This window comes from Falco peregrinus, chromosome 10 (assembly GCF_023634155.1).
Source record: "Falco peregrinus isolate bFalPer1 chromosome 10, bFalPer1.pri, whole genome shotgun sequence".
In the NCBI taxonomy this organism is placed as follows: domain Eukaryota; kingdom Metazoa; phylum Chordata; class Aves; order Falconiformes; family Falconidae; genus Falco; species Falco peregrinus.
In genome coordinates, this window is record NC_073730.1 from 10,277,630 (window position 1) to 10,293,745 (window position 16,116).

General features: G+C 38.1%; 1 protein-coding gene across 2 annotated transcripts; it reads left to right on the forward strand.

The window, feature by feature from the left end:
• Window positions 1–1,287: 1,287 nt before the first annotated feature.
• Window positions 1,288–15,072, forward strand: RGS13 (regulator of G protein signaling 13). 2 transcript variants are annotated; one of them, XM_027781894.2, is made up of 6 exons: window positions 1,288–1,483; window positions 4,032–4,100; window positions 4,671–4,820; window positions 6,626–6,687; window positions 8,554–8,720; window positions 11,607–15,072. In XM_027781894.2, the coding sequence occupies exons 2-6, from the start codon at window positions 4,036–4,038 to the stop codon at window positions 11,790–11,792; spliced, it is 630 nt and encodes a 209-aa protein (XP_027637695.1). In that variant the 5' UTR covers window positions 1,288–1,483; window positions 4,032–4,035; the 3' UTR covers window positions 11,793–15,072. The 2 variants fall into 2 exon arrangements, with proteins under 2 accessions (XP_027637695.1, XP_005234116.1); XM_005234059.4 differs by lacking the exon at window positions 4,671–4,820 and having other exon boundaries at window positions 1,296–1,483.
• The last annotated feature ends 1,044 nt before the right edge of the window (window positions 15,073–16,116 follow it).

The window sequence follows — 16,116 nt, forward strand, 5'->3', positions numbered from 1 at the left end:
CTGACCATTCCTGTTGTAGAAATGAAACAAAATACTCTAAAACCCTGTGTGAATGTAGGAAGAATACAAAGTGAGATTTGATGAAATAGCAATCCATAGAGAACAGATCGTGTTATGATATTTGTCCCTCCCTTCCCATAAGCACAGGCCAGGTCCCATGGTAAGTTCTTTACGGTCAGGCTCTTATGGTGCCCCGCTGACACCAGGTTCTGCTGTAGATGTGCATACCACATGTTTCCTCCTTACAAGAATCTTTACTGTTGGAAAACAGATGTACATCCTTCTACACTAGGCCTGTATACCAGTAGGGTGCAATAAAATAAATGAGTGTGCTATATTACTGTAGACTCAAACTTAAGTTTAAGATCAAATACTACAGAGGTCATGCGCTGCCTACAAGGCATTGTAAGAGAAAGATGAGTCGAAACAGAGACACAAGATTGAAAAAAACACATTGCACACTGCACACAGCTGGGCTGTCAGATGGAGCAGGGAGAAGACCAACTTTTCCCTCCTGACACAGTCAACCTGTGCCTTGTAGACACTGGCAAATCCCCAACTACCCCCAGAAAGGACAGAAAGTTCTCTAGAAAGATAATTTCCACCCCACCTCTCCTCTGCAGCTAATTTACAACAACTAGCTGAGCTAATGCTTACTCCCAAAGCCCCAGCACACTACAAACAAGTCCGCCATTAGCATGAACAGAGCTACTTCAGTGCTACTGCACCACTTGGCTGCTTTGAAACGCTTGGCTAGAGAAGAATAAGTGGCACATACACAACTTGAGTCTCAATTTAAAATGAGGCCATAACCTGGGCAACAGCTATGAGAAAAATGACAGAGGATTTCATACAAGTTTAAAGAAAGTTCTGCTCTAATGTCACTCAGATGGCGTGCAACACCAACTTGACTGGTTAGCAACATGTAAAAGCCTCACACTAATGGGTCAGAGCAGAAAATAAAGGCTCTCCCATGGCAATCCAAAGTACTTCATAAAGCTGCCTGTAAGAGGATGAAACCTGGGTTTAATGCAAGAATACTTTTGCCTTTCATCTCATTTCAACATGGACTTTAGGCTTCATATAAAGAACTTTGATAAAGGGATGGAAAATATTAGTCACAAAACTTGGACAATACATGCAAGATTTCAATGAAGCAAAACACAGCTTCATTTCATTACAGCTGATCAGGAGAGATGTCAAGATAATTTCAGAGCAAACAGCCTCTATCAGTGGTGAATCAGAGTCCAACTGAACTTTTTCTGACAGAAACCACAGCCACTGTTTGCCTATGGTATGTATAAGAGGAGCCAGCCACTAACACGAGCAGCACAGACATAGCCAAAGGGTAGTAAGATCTTCTACACTAAAAGAAAGTAATGAAGAAAAAAAACAGGTCAAGGAATTTGGAAAATTATCCCTACAAATGCAACTACTAAATGAAACTTTTTTAACCAAGGGAAACAATCCAAGAAGAGCTTCTGTAAGTATGAGGTTTTGTATTTTGAAATACTAACAGAAAAGTATAGAAAAGGCAGGGAGATTACCTCAGCATAGTGAGGGCATTCATTTTAGAAATGTTTCTGACGTATAAACAACTTCATCCCTATTTATATATGAATATTTTTTGTAACACTCCTAGTACAAACCAAGCTGAGTGACACTACAGAAGGCAGTTAATTAGAACTTTTATATAGCAGTTTCTCTCTGAAGGTTCTGCTGAAACCTGAGTAGTAAAAACTGGACATTAGGCAGCTTACAGATCCACTGGCACAGCATAAGGGTGCTGAAAAACTCAAAATGTTTGTGTAGTTTGAAAAATAAAGAGCTCTTGTTCTTTGATCTACCAAAGTAGTTTTCTTGGTAGTTTTCCAATATAAAATATAGTAACAGTTAAACAGTCGTTTCCAGATCAGTACTGCTTATAACTTTTACAGACATGAATAACTTCAGGACTGATTCACTTATTATATCAGACAGGCAATTACTTCTCTGAAAATGTTGTAATCATGTGATTTTCTTTTTGATTACAAGACCCGCAGGGAGCACAGAGCCTACATATTAAAGAACTTATGGCCTTGTGGCAATAAAGTATTATAACGAGAAAAGGAAGAGGTAGATGATCTACCATTTACAATAGAAGGTAGGACACTACCATCGGTAAAGTCATAGACTGCCCTTGTGAAGATCAGCCAACACAAAACTGACACAAATTGCTCAAGGGCATGTTGTAGCTTTGTGTACTATTCCTGTCTTATTTTAGGACTAAGCCTATTGCCAGCAGAAACAGGCAACATTAGAGTAATGAGGCATAGAGTATGCTTCAGTGGAAAGAAGACATTCCAAAGCAGCACTGAAAAAGATAAAATCAGCATGTTCTGTTCCTCAGTCCATTAGGAAGTATTTCTGATACAAAAAGAAGAACGAACCACAAAGCCCTGGGATATATGCTTGGCAAATGTGTGTACTCAAGCCCTGGGGAACAATATTTGCTTAAATGAAATGAATATTTGCCAAATGAAATGAAAATAACATTTCCTTATACAAATGTGACTTCATGCAGCAACCACCTGAAGAAAAATAATTACTGATTGACACTTTGAATTTAGGTGGAAGTAGCTGAAATAGATTACTTAATATTACTTCATGTAATATTTCTTGGGCATTTCTGTATAGTAGGCTTATAAGCTTCCTCAAGTTTCAAAAAAACCATGAAGGCTGTATTTGGTTTGTATTTCTGTGAATAGAAGAATCACAATTGCAACATGAAAACAGCGAAAATACAGGGCATTGGGTAAAATACTCTAAGATATGATAAGCAATAACCATATACCAGAATTTAAATGCATAGCTTTATCTTAAATATGGACCATTGTGTCGTTTCAAAAGATTGCTTTCAGACAGAGGGTAAGACGAGTAAATACCAGTGAAAAGGCAAGTGTAGAGGAAGTCATACAGAAACCAAACAGAGAATTCCACAAAAGTAGGGAACGGGCAACAGCCACTGGTGATCCTGCAGGGAGCATGAGCAGCCGGAGTTGCACTATAGCAGTTGGGCAGACTAACAAAGTTTCCATATCCTGTAGGAAATCTACTGGGTAAGACTCTAGTATAATGCAAAATTTGATATAGCTGTCAAGGAAACAAGGAAAATAAGACTAAAGGTAAATTCAATCATTTCACAGGTTCAGAATGCTGGGAGATACAGACTTGTTCCGTGTTTTACAGCGTGTTTCAGTTTGGAGGAATAAAACAGTTGCAGAAGTAGAATGTGCCAGTCAAACCCAAATGTGAAAAAATACCTGTGATTTTAAATTTTAAAAAGACTATTGTTTTGATTCCAGGCAGGTCTATACAAACTTACCCACTGTCCTATGTAAACTTTACAAAGAATTTGACATCTCCTGAAAGCCAAAGAATAAAAATTAAACACACTCCAGGTCACAAGAGGTTGTTGGGTTTTTTTAGACAAACATATTCTTGACTGCCTTGTTCCTAATAAAAAATTACAGCCTTTCTTATGGATATAATCTCTATACAAAATCAAGTTTAATACAAATTTTTATTGACTTTGAAATATTTGCTAGATAAATATCAATGTTAATCTCAGGCACTTAATTTAATCAACACTGTCCAGCTCACATTGAGCTCTGATCCCTGATCCAGGTCACCCTGAACTTTCAGCAGAATGATTCCTGGTTTCCTTCTGCTTTGGGTCAGGTTCAAACTTGTAATCTCTTTTCACAATTGAAGAAGCAAAGAAGGAGAATTATTAACACTGTTTCCCTAAGAGATAGCCACAGGACTGCCTGATTTTTTGTATTTTTAATTTTTCAAAAAAGTTCTTGAATGTTACAAAGATATATTTTGGTCTAATGTTTCAGCCGTGACTCATAGGTAAAGATTAGATGCATAGAATAATACTGGTAGAACTGGTTGCACTGCTATATGGAGACTGGATTATAAATGGTATTTAAGATAGCTGGAGCTGAGCACAGCAGGTTTAAAACTCACATATTTTCCATTTTTAGAAGAATGAGTCGAAATACTTGTTGGCTTTGCAAGATATTCAGAGCAGAAGAAAATGGGATCAGTTCTAAGTAAGTAACAATAAGACTTTTGTGTTCTGCAGTACATACAGCTGTCTGAGTAGGAGAGACAAAAATTTTAAATTTCATAGTGGAAGTGTTCTTTGCAAGCTTAAGATCAAGTGAAAGAGTGCAACATCTTCACAACTGCCCCAGCTGCCCATCTTCATATAGCCAATTCATTTGCCGTACATGAAGGGTAAACTGGCATCTCTCTGGTGGAAGGAGGGTATATCCCAGTGGGAACTTCTTTTATATTAAACAAGCATAGGCCGAAACTAAATCCCTGGATTAAATCCAGATGTGGACCTGTGAAGACTTTTTGAGCCCAATATTTTGGGTCAGTCTTTTAAAAGAATTCAGACTGTTGTCAAAGGTTGAGTACACAGGTGGTGGATAAGAGACATGGCCAATTGCATCCTGCAAGCCCTCGGCTGCCACCAGCCTCAGTGGAGACCAGCCATAGCTAGAACTTTGGCCAGCACATCACATCAGGATGGTGAAATGCTTCCATCCAACATGCCTGTCAACTGGTAGCAGATCACACATGTTATTGATTAGAGAAAAATGTGTCCTCCACAGCAATACTGAGGAGTGTCTGATGACTCCTGAAACTGCCATTTGGGTGAGGTTAAGTAGCAGAAATCCAGACAGCATTTCCACAAGTGCCTGCTGGATGAGGACTTCTCTCCCACACAGCAGTGGCCAGAGGAGCCCCTCACACTGGAAAAGGTACAATAAATGAATGATAGCTCACACAAGGCACTACAAAACCATTTTTCAACTTAAACTTTGGAGTCTCAGCTATAAAGCCTTAGTAATTTATAGAGAATATTCAGGTTTTTTCAGTGTAATCTATGTTCTTCAGCAAAATTAATCACGTTGTAAATCAGTGCAGCGAGAAGTTTATTGTCAGCACAGCAGCTATGAAAGTGGCATTAATACAGATCCTAATAACCCATGTTCATATTTCTCTTACTGCCTTTCATATTTTCTGATTTTAAAAGGAAAGTAAAAAGGTTTTCCTCTGTGTCAGCTGCCCCATCAGGCAGCGTTCTTTCTGCTTCACAGATTAATGCTAAAGACAAATAAATCAGAAATGGAAATAAGATGGCCCTACTAATGATGCTCAGTGAGACAAGATTGTCACTTGTTCTATATAGAAGTGCTATTGCTAACAGAGGTGAAAAATTATCTGCGTCAGTAGCAGTGAATATGACTCAGAAGCAGCTTCTAGGGAAAAAAAAAAGCGTTCAAAGGACTAAAGTCTCATTCCTTATAACCATACGCTTCGTGAGTTTATACTGAGAGGCCGCCAGTAGCTCATGAGAAAGAAAAAAGAAATATCTTTTACTGGCAAGAGCTACTAGAGAGTTATTGACACCACAATTTGATAGAGGTACAGTTTCTTTTACTATACATTTCTCTGATCAGGTCAGACTGATCAGGAAAGCCTGACAAAATAGTCAGTGAGTCACAGCATGTACTCTTCCAGAGAAAGAGAATTGTATCAAGTTAATAAATAGGTGATCACCAATTTAAAAAGCTACAAAGCTACTAATGACTGTTGTACAGCAGAAGTCTATGAAGCATCATGCAGCACTCATACCAAAGCCAGTTTTGCTTTTAATTTATTTTTTTTTAAAAAAAGTTCAGTGATACTAGCTTTTGTCAAAATTGTAGCTCATATGAAAACAAAATACTCAATGAGAAGGGATCTTCCCCCAGGTTTGGCTGACGTGTAATGGAAAGCACCCACTGGAATACATCCCTTGTGTTTTCTTCTACTAACATAAGCATAAGCATTTTTTCCAGGTTACCAGCACTGATGTCCTGTAACTGCAACGCTTAAAAATTAATTGGTGTAAATGGAACTACATGGACTTAAATGGAGCTATTGGCCCTCAAACATTTGTTTTTCCTTAAATTGTTTAGTCTCTCACCTCACTACTTCCATAGTCTTTCCCAGAATCAGGCAGGAACCTCCTACAAGCTTATGAAATTATTGCTTAAGAATTGCAAACATGAAAAAAAGAAATCTGATTTTAGTCACCTCCAAGAACTGCCTAGACTGTTACTGATGTGTCATACTGCATTGTAAAACACTTTGATGTTAAAGTCAACTTAGACATTAAAGGCCTTTAAATATTACACTAACATCTTGAGCCTTTATAAGAACATTGCTACAAACATCAACATTTCGTTAACTATACAATACCTGTCCCAAAGAAGTTGCTACCTAGAAAGCTAGTACTTCCCTTGTGCTTCCCCTAAGCACAATTTAGATAAGCGAATGCCATTTCTAGAGGAATTACATGAGAGCACCTTGAGATGGAACTGTATTTGTGATGTCAAGAATACTTGCTTCAGCACATTAAGCACAAGATTTACGACACATAGGAAAACCTTTTAAATGTAAGTTTTGTGCCAATCTTATGTAAAGTAGGGGACAGATTTTCAATAATGTAATTTCATTTTGGTTTTTTTTTATACTTTGAACCACAGCTAATCTTACAGTAATCTTCTTTTTTCTAAAGAGTGTCTTTGGAAGAAGTGCTACAATGGTCCCAGTCTTTTGAAAAGCTTGTAACAAGTAAATGTAAGTAATTGCATATTTGTATTCCAGATGGATTACTGAAAAAAACTTCCCATGAAGCAAAATCAGTAAGTCATGCAGTATAATGTATGCTGTCTTACATGCAACTAATGAAAGAAAAACCTTTGTGTGAAGGCTTAGCATGCATTACACTGAAAATAAACGTAGCATGCTATAAATGCTTTCCCAAACTTGCCATTTCTGCAAGCATGTGTAATTCTTTTAAAGACATATGATAAGGGCAGGTTTATGTTCCATGCTCCCACTTACAGCACTGCATAGCAATATGTATTAGAAGAAAGTGAAAGAAAAGTTGACTCTGTGAATCCTGTGCATGGCAAAGACACCAGACCTAATGCTACATCTGTACAGTGTAATGCCCTGGAAGGTGGCTTAGACCCTCATCGCAAGTACGGGAAGAACTGTAGCTTCAGTAGCAAAACCGAACTTTCCCACTTCAGCATCCCTCTGCCTCATTCAGGGCTCAGAGCTCTCTTACGCTTCTCACATGGCCAGCAGTCTCCAGCGACACTGCCGAGTTACTTTTTTTTAAAATATTGACTAGAAAGTAGTGTAACAGAATTACATCACAGCACAAACCTCTCAGAATTATTCCCAAGGACTGGCACTATTTTCAAACTAGACAAAATACAAAGAGCAAGAAGATTAAAAGACAGAATATGTAACAACTATAAAGAAAAAGATTTTGCCATTAAAATCTTTAATAGCAAGCAATGTAGTATGTTAGAGTTTTCAGGGAAAGCACAGGGAGAAAGCGCACAACAAAACATTTAAAAAAGACAAAATCATAGTACAAGCAGCATGCATGCATGCAATCACTGTCACTGCCAAATGACAGGCAGTGCTCAATGTCTTTAAAAACATGAAACCATAAAATGCTTGTAGCTTCCAGCAGTACTTGGATGCTGCCTCTTCTTGAAATACCTCCCTCATTCCCTGTATTTAGATGGCACTATTTGTCGATTCTGAATTTAAGTGCCTAATGACATCAGAAAATCCAAAGATGTACTCATGTGAAAAGCTGGATGCTCTAAAGGCAATGATTTGCAGTTCTTTGTGAAAGGTAGGCAAAATATTTGCCTATCTTAGGTTTTACTCTTGAAAGTACATCTTACAACTGCAAGCATCATTCCTGCCCGAGTGCTAGCACAGGGTGAGCCTCATAAACTCTCTCCTGGCTAGAGGTATTTTAGCGACTGTCACCTAGTTCTGTACAGAGCAAGTCTAATGACATGACAAAAGGCAGCCTCAGGAACTTCATCTTTGCCAAGATCCTGCTGATTGCTGCCATCAAACTCCATTACCAGGTGTTACAAAGAGATCCTCAGGTGCAAAACCACTTCTTTGCTTCAGAGAGAATTCTTTTAACCACTTGATTACAGCAACAAGAGACAAAGTTATTTCCTCTTCTTTGCTAATTGCTTTTCCCCAAAATTCTTACATCAAGAAAAGAAGGTGTTGTTTTTTTTCCACTCAGGTCATGATGGTTTGATAATACTCAGACATTTTCTATACAAAACTAGAGCCAGAATTTTAAAATATTTGATAGTCTTTGGATACATTTCACAGTGTTGCTGGAGCTCAGGAACAACAAAGTTTTTTGTGCTCTGTCCCTGCACAGCAAAATGCCATGGAAGGTAAAGGAAGTTCTGCCCATGCAGGAAAAGGCAGTGTTGAAGCGTAGGGCTCTGGGTTAGCGTGTTGAATTCCCCATTTCGATATAGGAATATTTATAGTTGTACAATCAAGAACTATACTGTTTTGTAATCACCCCTATTGCCTTTGAAGGACTCTAAAGATAATGTATATATACATGGTATATAAATTTGGCTTATGAAATATTTACAGATGGGCCTATGATCTACAAGACCTACTTGAAAACAGAGCACAGTGATGAAAACATAGAATTTTGGCTTGCTTGTGAAGCTTATAAGAAGATCACGTCACAGAGGAAAAGGATTTCCATGGCCAGGAAACTTTTTACAAGTTACATTCAACCTCAGGCTCCCAATGAGGTGATATGTGATAACACAAACACTTTTTTTTTTTCCTCTAATAGGAATGCCTGATGCATAATGTGGCTTACAAAAAGCAACAATAAATGCGTAGCACCTCTTGTATTAAAGGGAGTGAAAACTGTTGCTAGTCATCCTCCCAAAACTCTTTGACACCTAGAATTTTAATACTTGCCATCACATCTTGTCTACAGGCAAATCTTTCAACTACATCCAAGGACACAAGCAAAAGGCACAACTAGATTAAGAACCAAGTTCTTGGATCTGTTCTATTCTTTTTAGTGTTTCATCCAGGGGCCATTGATACCTCTTCAACAGATATTGGATGATGACATTGCTACGTGTATATATTACTCTGGTCTTTGCAAGGGTAAATGTAAATGAACTCTACCCGGTACTGTCCCCTTTGTATAGTGGGCTAAAAGAAATATTCCAAGACAGATTCTTTTCTGCTTCCAGAGCAGACTTGTATGCAAAATGTTTGAGAGCGATTTTTTTTTTTCCCAACAAATGGCTATTAAAAAAGTTATTCCTGCTCAGCTAGTCATGCTCTATGACCTTTAACTATTCCTGCTTGTTACTCTCTCCTTGCAAAAATTAGCTAATACTGGCTTTTACTGCCACTGTCTCTGGGAGACTGACATAAATGAAAAATCAGGCTAGAGTATTCTCTGGTTTAGGCAAAACAATAAAATTATTACAGAGTCTCAAAACATAGCTTCCCTGTTGACACTGAAAGACAAGCCAAAACCAACTCAACTGGGTTCCCAAATGCTGAGAGCAGTTGCTGCTTTAAATGACTAAACCACTCCCATCAATCCAAAACTTGAGGAAATCTGAGACTTCCCTCTCCTGGTTTTACATGCCAATTGGCAAGACAATGCATTTTTCTGTCTTTTTCTGATTTATTTTATTTTTAGCATGTGCAGCTATAGGAAACTCAGCAAGACATTTGCATTTCCAAAAGAGAAATGTCAGTATTGCCAAACACAAATGCATTAATCAAAAGTTAGCGCTTAAATCAGGACAGTTAAAAATAAGCTGTATATTTTTTTTCTAAAATAATACGCATTTGAATCTTGCTGATGGTTGTCTGATTTCTAGGTCTTCAGGACACACTGGTTTCATGTTTTCTTGGTATTTGCTATTAACACAAGAACTAGGTACCACTCTAAAAATGTAGATGCTCATGAGGATTTAAAACACAGTTTATATTCAGATTTCAGCAGCATTTAAAAAGGTGCAACCCAAACAACTACTCTGGAAGAGCAAGATCCCAACCCATGACAGACATCAGCACTAGCTTCACATCTTTAGAGTTCTCCTTTCAACAGTAAACAAAGTTAAGCTGAAAAAAAAAGCAATGTAATTAATCATCAACTAATGTGTTATCAAAAGCCCCTATTTTATCTGCTATCTTTTCCTTTAACTAGACCTTTCTACTCTTACACATCCACAGAGCTTCAAGTTGTCTGCTACAAACCCTGGATCACATCAGAAAAGCTCTAGGAACCAAAGCTTTTTCTAAACAAGGTTGACCTATGGGTTCAGTTTTTGTTTCTCTCAGAGACCATAAAAATTTTAGCATTTGTTTTTCACTGGTACTGTGCACCTCCAGCCACTTGGACTCATTAGAAATCCAAAGTCAGGTTTCCTTTTCAGGGATCTAATCCTAGCTCTAAGAACAATTCTTAGTGAAAGAAAGGGGCTGGATGTCAACACCTTTCAGCTACTTCTTCCACTGCAGCCACTCCACGCAAACCACATCTGCAGGACTTCCTCTGCGTAAATCATACATATGTTCATATGCTTTCTAGAAGTAGTGAGCAAGTCAAAAATATACTGCTTAACCCCACTAAGGTTTGAAGTCTTGGGCCCATATTCTATATATGAGCCCAGCAACAGTGACTTTACCCCTGCTTTTGACCTCCACTGATCACAACAGTCAGGATTAAACCGGCCACTTCATTGAGGGCATGGGGCAGGCTAGGAAATTCAGGCAGATCCCAGTCTTCCAGGCTTCTTGTACTTAGGGGAGCAAACCCCCCGCCATTCAGCCACTAACATACCTCTTACTAAATCAAACACCAAGAGGAACAAATTGGTCAACTAATAAAACCATGTTTTCTGGCATTATAAGGAGAAATCCACTCTGCTAGAATCAATGTTTTTGGTTAGGTGCTTGTGCTGGCTTTGGCTGGGATAATTTTCTTCATAGTAGCTAATATGGGGCTTTGCTTTGGATTTGTGCTGAAAACAACACTGATAATACAGAGAAGTTGTAGTTCCTGCTGAGCAATGCTTACAGTCAAGGCCTTTTCTACTCCTCACCCCACCCCACCAGCAACCAGGCTAGGGGTGCACCAGGAGCTGGGAGGGGACACAGTCAGGAGAGCTGACTAAAGGGATATTCCATACCATATGGTGTCATGCTCAGCATATGAAGTTGAGGAAGAAGAGGGAAGCAGGGGGATATTCAGAGTGATGGCATTTGTCCTCCCAAGTAACTGTTAGGTGTGATGGAGCGCTGCTTTCCTGGAGATGGCTGAACACCTGCCTGCCCATGGGAAGTAGTGAATGAATTCTTTGTTTTGCTTTGCTTGCATAAGCAGCTTTTGCTTTACCTATTAATTGCTATTTAACTCAAGCCACGAGCTTTCTCACTTTTACCCTTTCAACTCTCTCCCCCAACCCACAAGGGGAGAGCGAGCCAGCAGCTGTGGAGCTTAGTTGCCAGCTGGGGTTATACCATGACAGTGCTGATTTTAGATTAAAGGGTATATAAAAAGATATAAATGAAAGGCATTTAGTACAGGTCCCTGTATCTTCCTTACCCTTCTTTGCATGCATTCAGTGATACTTTAGTAATGTTGTTTTCTGTTTCAGATTAATATTGACAGTCCTGCGAGGAAAGCAATCATAAGAAATATTCAAGAGCCAACACAGTCCTGTTTTGATGAAGCACAGAGAATAATTTACATGCACATGGAAAGAGATTCTTATCCACGATTTCTTGAATCAAAGTTCTATCAAAAACTCAAACACAGCCTTCAAAATAATGGCGATAATTAAATGATGAAGAGAAAGGCTGAAAATTTAGGAAGGCTTCTTGTGGCATGCAAGCGTCTAAGATTTAAAGTAGACAGGAGAAATCAAGCAGTAATGTGCTCAACTGTTTTGTTGATGTTCAAATTGGCGAGACACTATCCTCCCCCTTCCCTTTCTTTTCCCATGGAAGAGTTCTGGTTTCGTTTTCCTCTCCTCTCAACAAAACCTTAAAAGCTAGCAAAAACTAAGTAAACCAAAGTTTCAGCCAAAAATTATAGCCTAAGGTTCTACTCTTTTATTGATACTTTTCAACTCAAATAACATTTTCAGTATTGTTTTGAATGACCTCAAGTAAAAAAAAAAAAAAATTGTCTTCCTGCTAGGAAATAAATATTTATTTGGCTATACATAACACAGAAGAAAAAACATCTGCATTGCTGCATTGACTTTGTGTTGTTGCTTTGTTATACTCTTCCAAAGTAAAATATGATAAGTTGTGAGGTACAGCTGCTTGCTTAAGCCATGAAGCATAGCATTCACGTGGCGTAGAGTCAATTTATGCTAAATTATGATGTACAACATATGCTGTAAAGGTACTTTGTCTACAGCATACTGTAATACTACCAGTGTTTCCTGAATTTATCTTCACTTATGAAGCTCATTTGTCTTTTTTTCTGGGTATGGACACAAACATATCACTTTCCCTTTGGCATCTGAACATCATACTGTAACACAAGCAGGTTGGCCTCTCATGCATGCACTGTAAAAGACACCTTGCTTATGTATTGATCAAGTATCAAAAACTGGCTTACATTCAAAAAACAATCTAACTTCTCATGTCTCATTAAAACTGGAATCTCTTAATTATTTTAATGGTCTTAAGCATAGACACTAAAACACAGTAAACCAGGGACCTTTTTGCATCCTCTCAAGCTGCATTATTTCAAGGAATACAAAGAACAAATTCTGACAGCAGCCCCATCAACCCCGGTAGCATCACACTGATCCTCTGGGATGATTTCACAGGAGAAATGAAGTATTCATTCAGTTGGATACATTTATTTGACTGAGGCTATTTCAATCATGTTGCCAGTTCATGCTTTTTAACACTTTAAGCTGTAACTTGCCTGCCTAGTTTAAAAAGGTAATTTTTGTGACAATGTGGTAAATCATTGCCTTGCTTCTGCTGGGAAAACTCAGTCTTTCTGTGGGAGGCTCACAGCAGTCCTTTGTGCCACCTGCTTAACCACAGTAAGTTTTTGTTCTCCCCGAGAACCTCCTTTACTTCTCCAATGTGAATGTCCCAGCCTTTTCCTTACAAGGCGAGCATGAAAACACAGGTCAGTGCAGACAGCGAACAAACAATTGGGTTTTACTTTGGTGGCATCTGTCCTGTAGCGAGGCAACACTATACTTGTTAAGATGTTTCTCTTGCCAGTGTAATAACATATTGTATGTAAACATTTTAAGGTAAAGTCTCAATCCCTCCTAAAAAAATAATCATTGTTTAGGGCCTCCCTGAGCAGTGGTACTATTGTGGTGCACAATATAGCTGGGAAGAGGGACAGTGATTTATTGATGGCAGATGAGCACGCTTATCAACAGCTACCAAATGCATGATATTACATCTGGCTTTGCATTAAGTTATATTGGTAAACCGTAACTGTGTGTGTGTGCTCTAATGTCAACAAAACTATAGTATAAGTGGTCATGTTGTAACTTATCAATTATCTAAGGCTCCACAAATTCATTTCATCCATCATTTTTATGATATTCTCAAGCTAGAATTTATGTACATGCCTAAAGCAGAATGAAAAGCAAGTATAAGCATAATCTACACTAGTACAGAAACCTTAAAGATAGCAAGTACTGTAAGAAAAGAGATTGTTAGTATAGGAGATAATCCTGTCCTTTTGCATTGACCCCATATAAAAGGATTATCATAGCAACATGTGATTATTCAGCTTGTAAAGCCACTGTCAGCAAGCAGGGACACCATAGGAAATCCAGGCAGGGGTAGCATAGCTTTCTGTATGTACTTCTGAGGTACGTACAGTGCACTTTGGCTTCACAGATCCTGCAGATGCCTCAGCCTCAGAGCAAAGAAAAACTATAGGAACTATTAAAAAGCAATTCCTACAGGGAAGTAGACCTGTGACAAAAGTCAGCCTGAGCAGAGGAAAAAGCAAATAAACAAGGGACTACACTATGAAAAGCCTTCCCATGTCTGTGAGGATCAGAAATTCAGAAGACCTAGGTATTGCTCTCTAAATGGAAAAGACTTGTAATGACCAAGGATAATAGCTCTGCACATCCAAACAGGCCTAGCATGCAGTCTTCTGAAGGGCTTACAGGAAGAGGCTGGTCAGGTAGTGTGACAGAACATTTCTCCTTGCAGAAAAGAGATTATCCAGAAGGAGGAAAAAAAAAAAAATCATCCACAGAGAATGCTCAGAGAAATCATAGAGGGACTCACAAACACTTTTACGGCATGAAGTGTTTAGCACTTATTTTGATAACAGGTCATGAGTCTAGCAACCCTTATTGCTGGTGGACTTATTAACTTTATATTTCCTTCTAGAAATAACTAAAAAGTTGATTGTTTTTTGGGTTTTTTTTTCTAGTGATGTCTCCCACCCCCCCAAGTTGGAAAAAGAGAGGGTCCTTTTCCCCAAATAGATTTATTGTTAACTGTTAGAGATCTTTCTCTTGCTTGATTTTTCTTTTATGTTATGAGAGGCATGACAGTAACAGTGTATTTCATCAGATCACATGATTCATAAAACAGTAACTACTGGCAGCAGCAAAAACAAATCACCGCTTTTAACATTTTCATTAACAGCACTTGAATAAGCTCAGGTATACTTTCCACTGGCAGACAACACTAAAAGGCATTTGCTCACATTAATCACCCAAAGCTACTGTTAAAAAAGATAAACTTTATAACAGCTAAATTTGCAGAATTCTTTGTCATTCTTCCCTCTTTACTTAACAAGAACAAAAAAAAAATGAAAATAAATCCAATGGCAATTCTTCAAACACATTAAATTTGGGAAGACAAAAATGTAGATTAATCAAACCACTATAGCAATTAACTGTATTCAACCCTGGAAACTGTTGACCTATCAAGGCTCTGTAAAAAAACAACCCATAGTGGACAGATGGTCTGGGGTTTTGGGTGGGTTATTTTGTTGTTGCTGTTGTTTTAAAAAGAGCTGACAATTAGATTTTTTTACTTTGTAAATGTGAGGTGTGCATGAGCTTCTTTCTTGACAAAAGTGATTAAACTTACACCCTATTGTTATATTGCTGTTTTCATGAGTTTTGCGTCTGCTCTCAGTGTCTAGATGATGATAAGTGCAGAATAACAAATGTAGTTTGCATATCAGGTCTAAAAAACAAAGTAAAAATCTGCTTATAAGTAGAGTCAGCCAAAACAAACCAGTAAGAACAGCATAGTCCAGTCTTTTCTGTACAGATGGGTGGTAAATGAGAATATATAATGTCTCTCCATTGTATGATCAAAAGCCTTCAGAGAATAAGTTGCTAGGAGGCTTTCGTCTGAAGTTACCTCAATTATTTCATATCTTCATGTTAACTCCAGATATTTCTGCTTTTAAGTCCCAAGAAATAAAATATAGGCAGTTACACTCTAAGCGCAGTAAGTAAGTAATGTCCAGAACTCGGTACTGTAGACAACTGATTTAAACAAATATTACAAGCAGAGATGTTTGTCACCAATTCCAGGGCAGATGAGGATGTTTAGGAACCTACAGCCTCAGAGGAAAGGGAAATGACTGTAGCATTTCCAAGTATTGCCAAATATACAGTACTGTTGCAATCACAGGTCCCTTCAGAAACTGATGTTTGGTCTAAAGTTCAGTTCACTAAACATGGAGGAAAGAGCACAATAGAACAAGTCTTCCAAACAGAACATTTTGCTGCACATGATGATTAGCTAGATGATGTGGCTACAGACTGTAGCCTTCCCTGGGCAAAGACTGCATCCTAATATCGGCTTGCATAGGGTGTCCTACAAGGAAGCTTCACAGAGGTGGTAACCTCTCTTGGCAGAATTACCCATCTAATAATTTTGCAGTTGCACTGAGTAACTGTACAGATTTGAGATGCCTTGATTTCAAAATTTAAAATTTCAAACCCAAATTTTAGAAAAATGAAAAACTTTTCAAAATTCAAATTTAAGATAGCAGTCCCAATTCAGAGTCTGATTAGAATACACAAAGGATTTAACTTCTTTTTCTAAATCAAAAATAAAAGAAACAGGTGCAACAATGTAGAAAAATAAAATCACAAGGCAAGAAAATTAGATATTGGGGAAGCAAATCAA

Coding starts and splice junctions, on each gene's coding strand:
- RGS13 (XM_027781894.2), top strand. CDS start 4,036: ATGAGTCGAAATACTTGTTGGCTTTGCAAGATATTCAGAGCAGAAGAA. Junction 4,101..4,670: donor GAAAATGGGATCAGTTCTAA/GTAAGTAACAAT, acceptor TGTCCTCCACAG/CAATACTGAGGAGTGTCTGA. Junction 8,721..11,606: donor AACCTCAGGCTCCCAATGAG/GTGATATGTGAT, acceptor TTTCTGTTTCAG/ATTAATATTGACAGTCCTGC.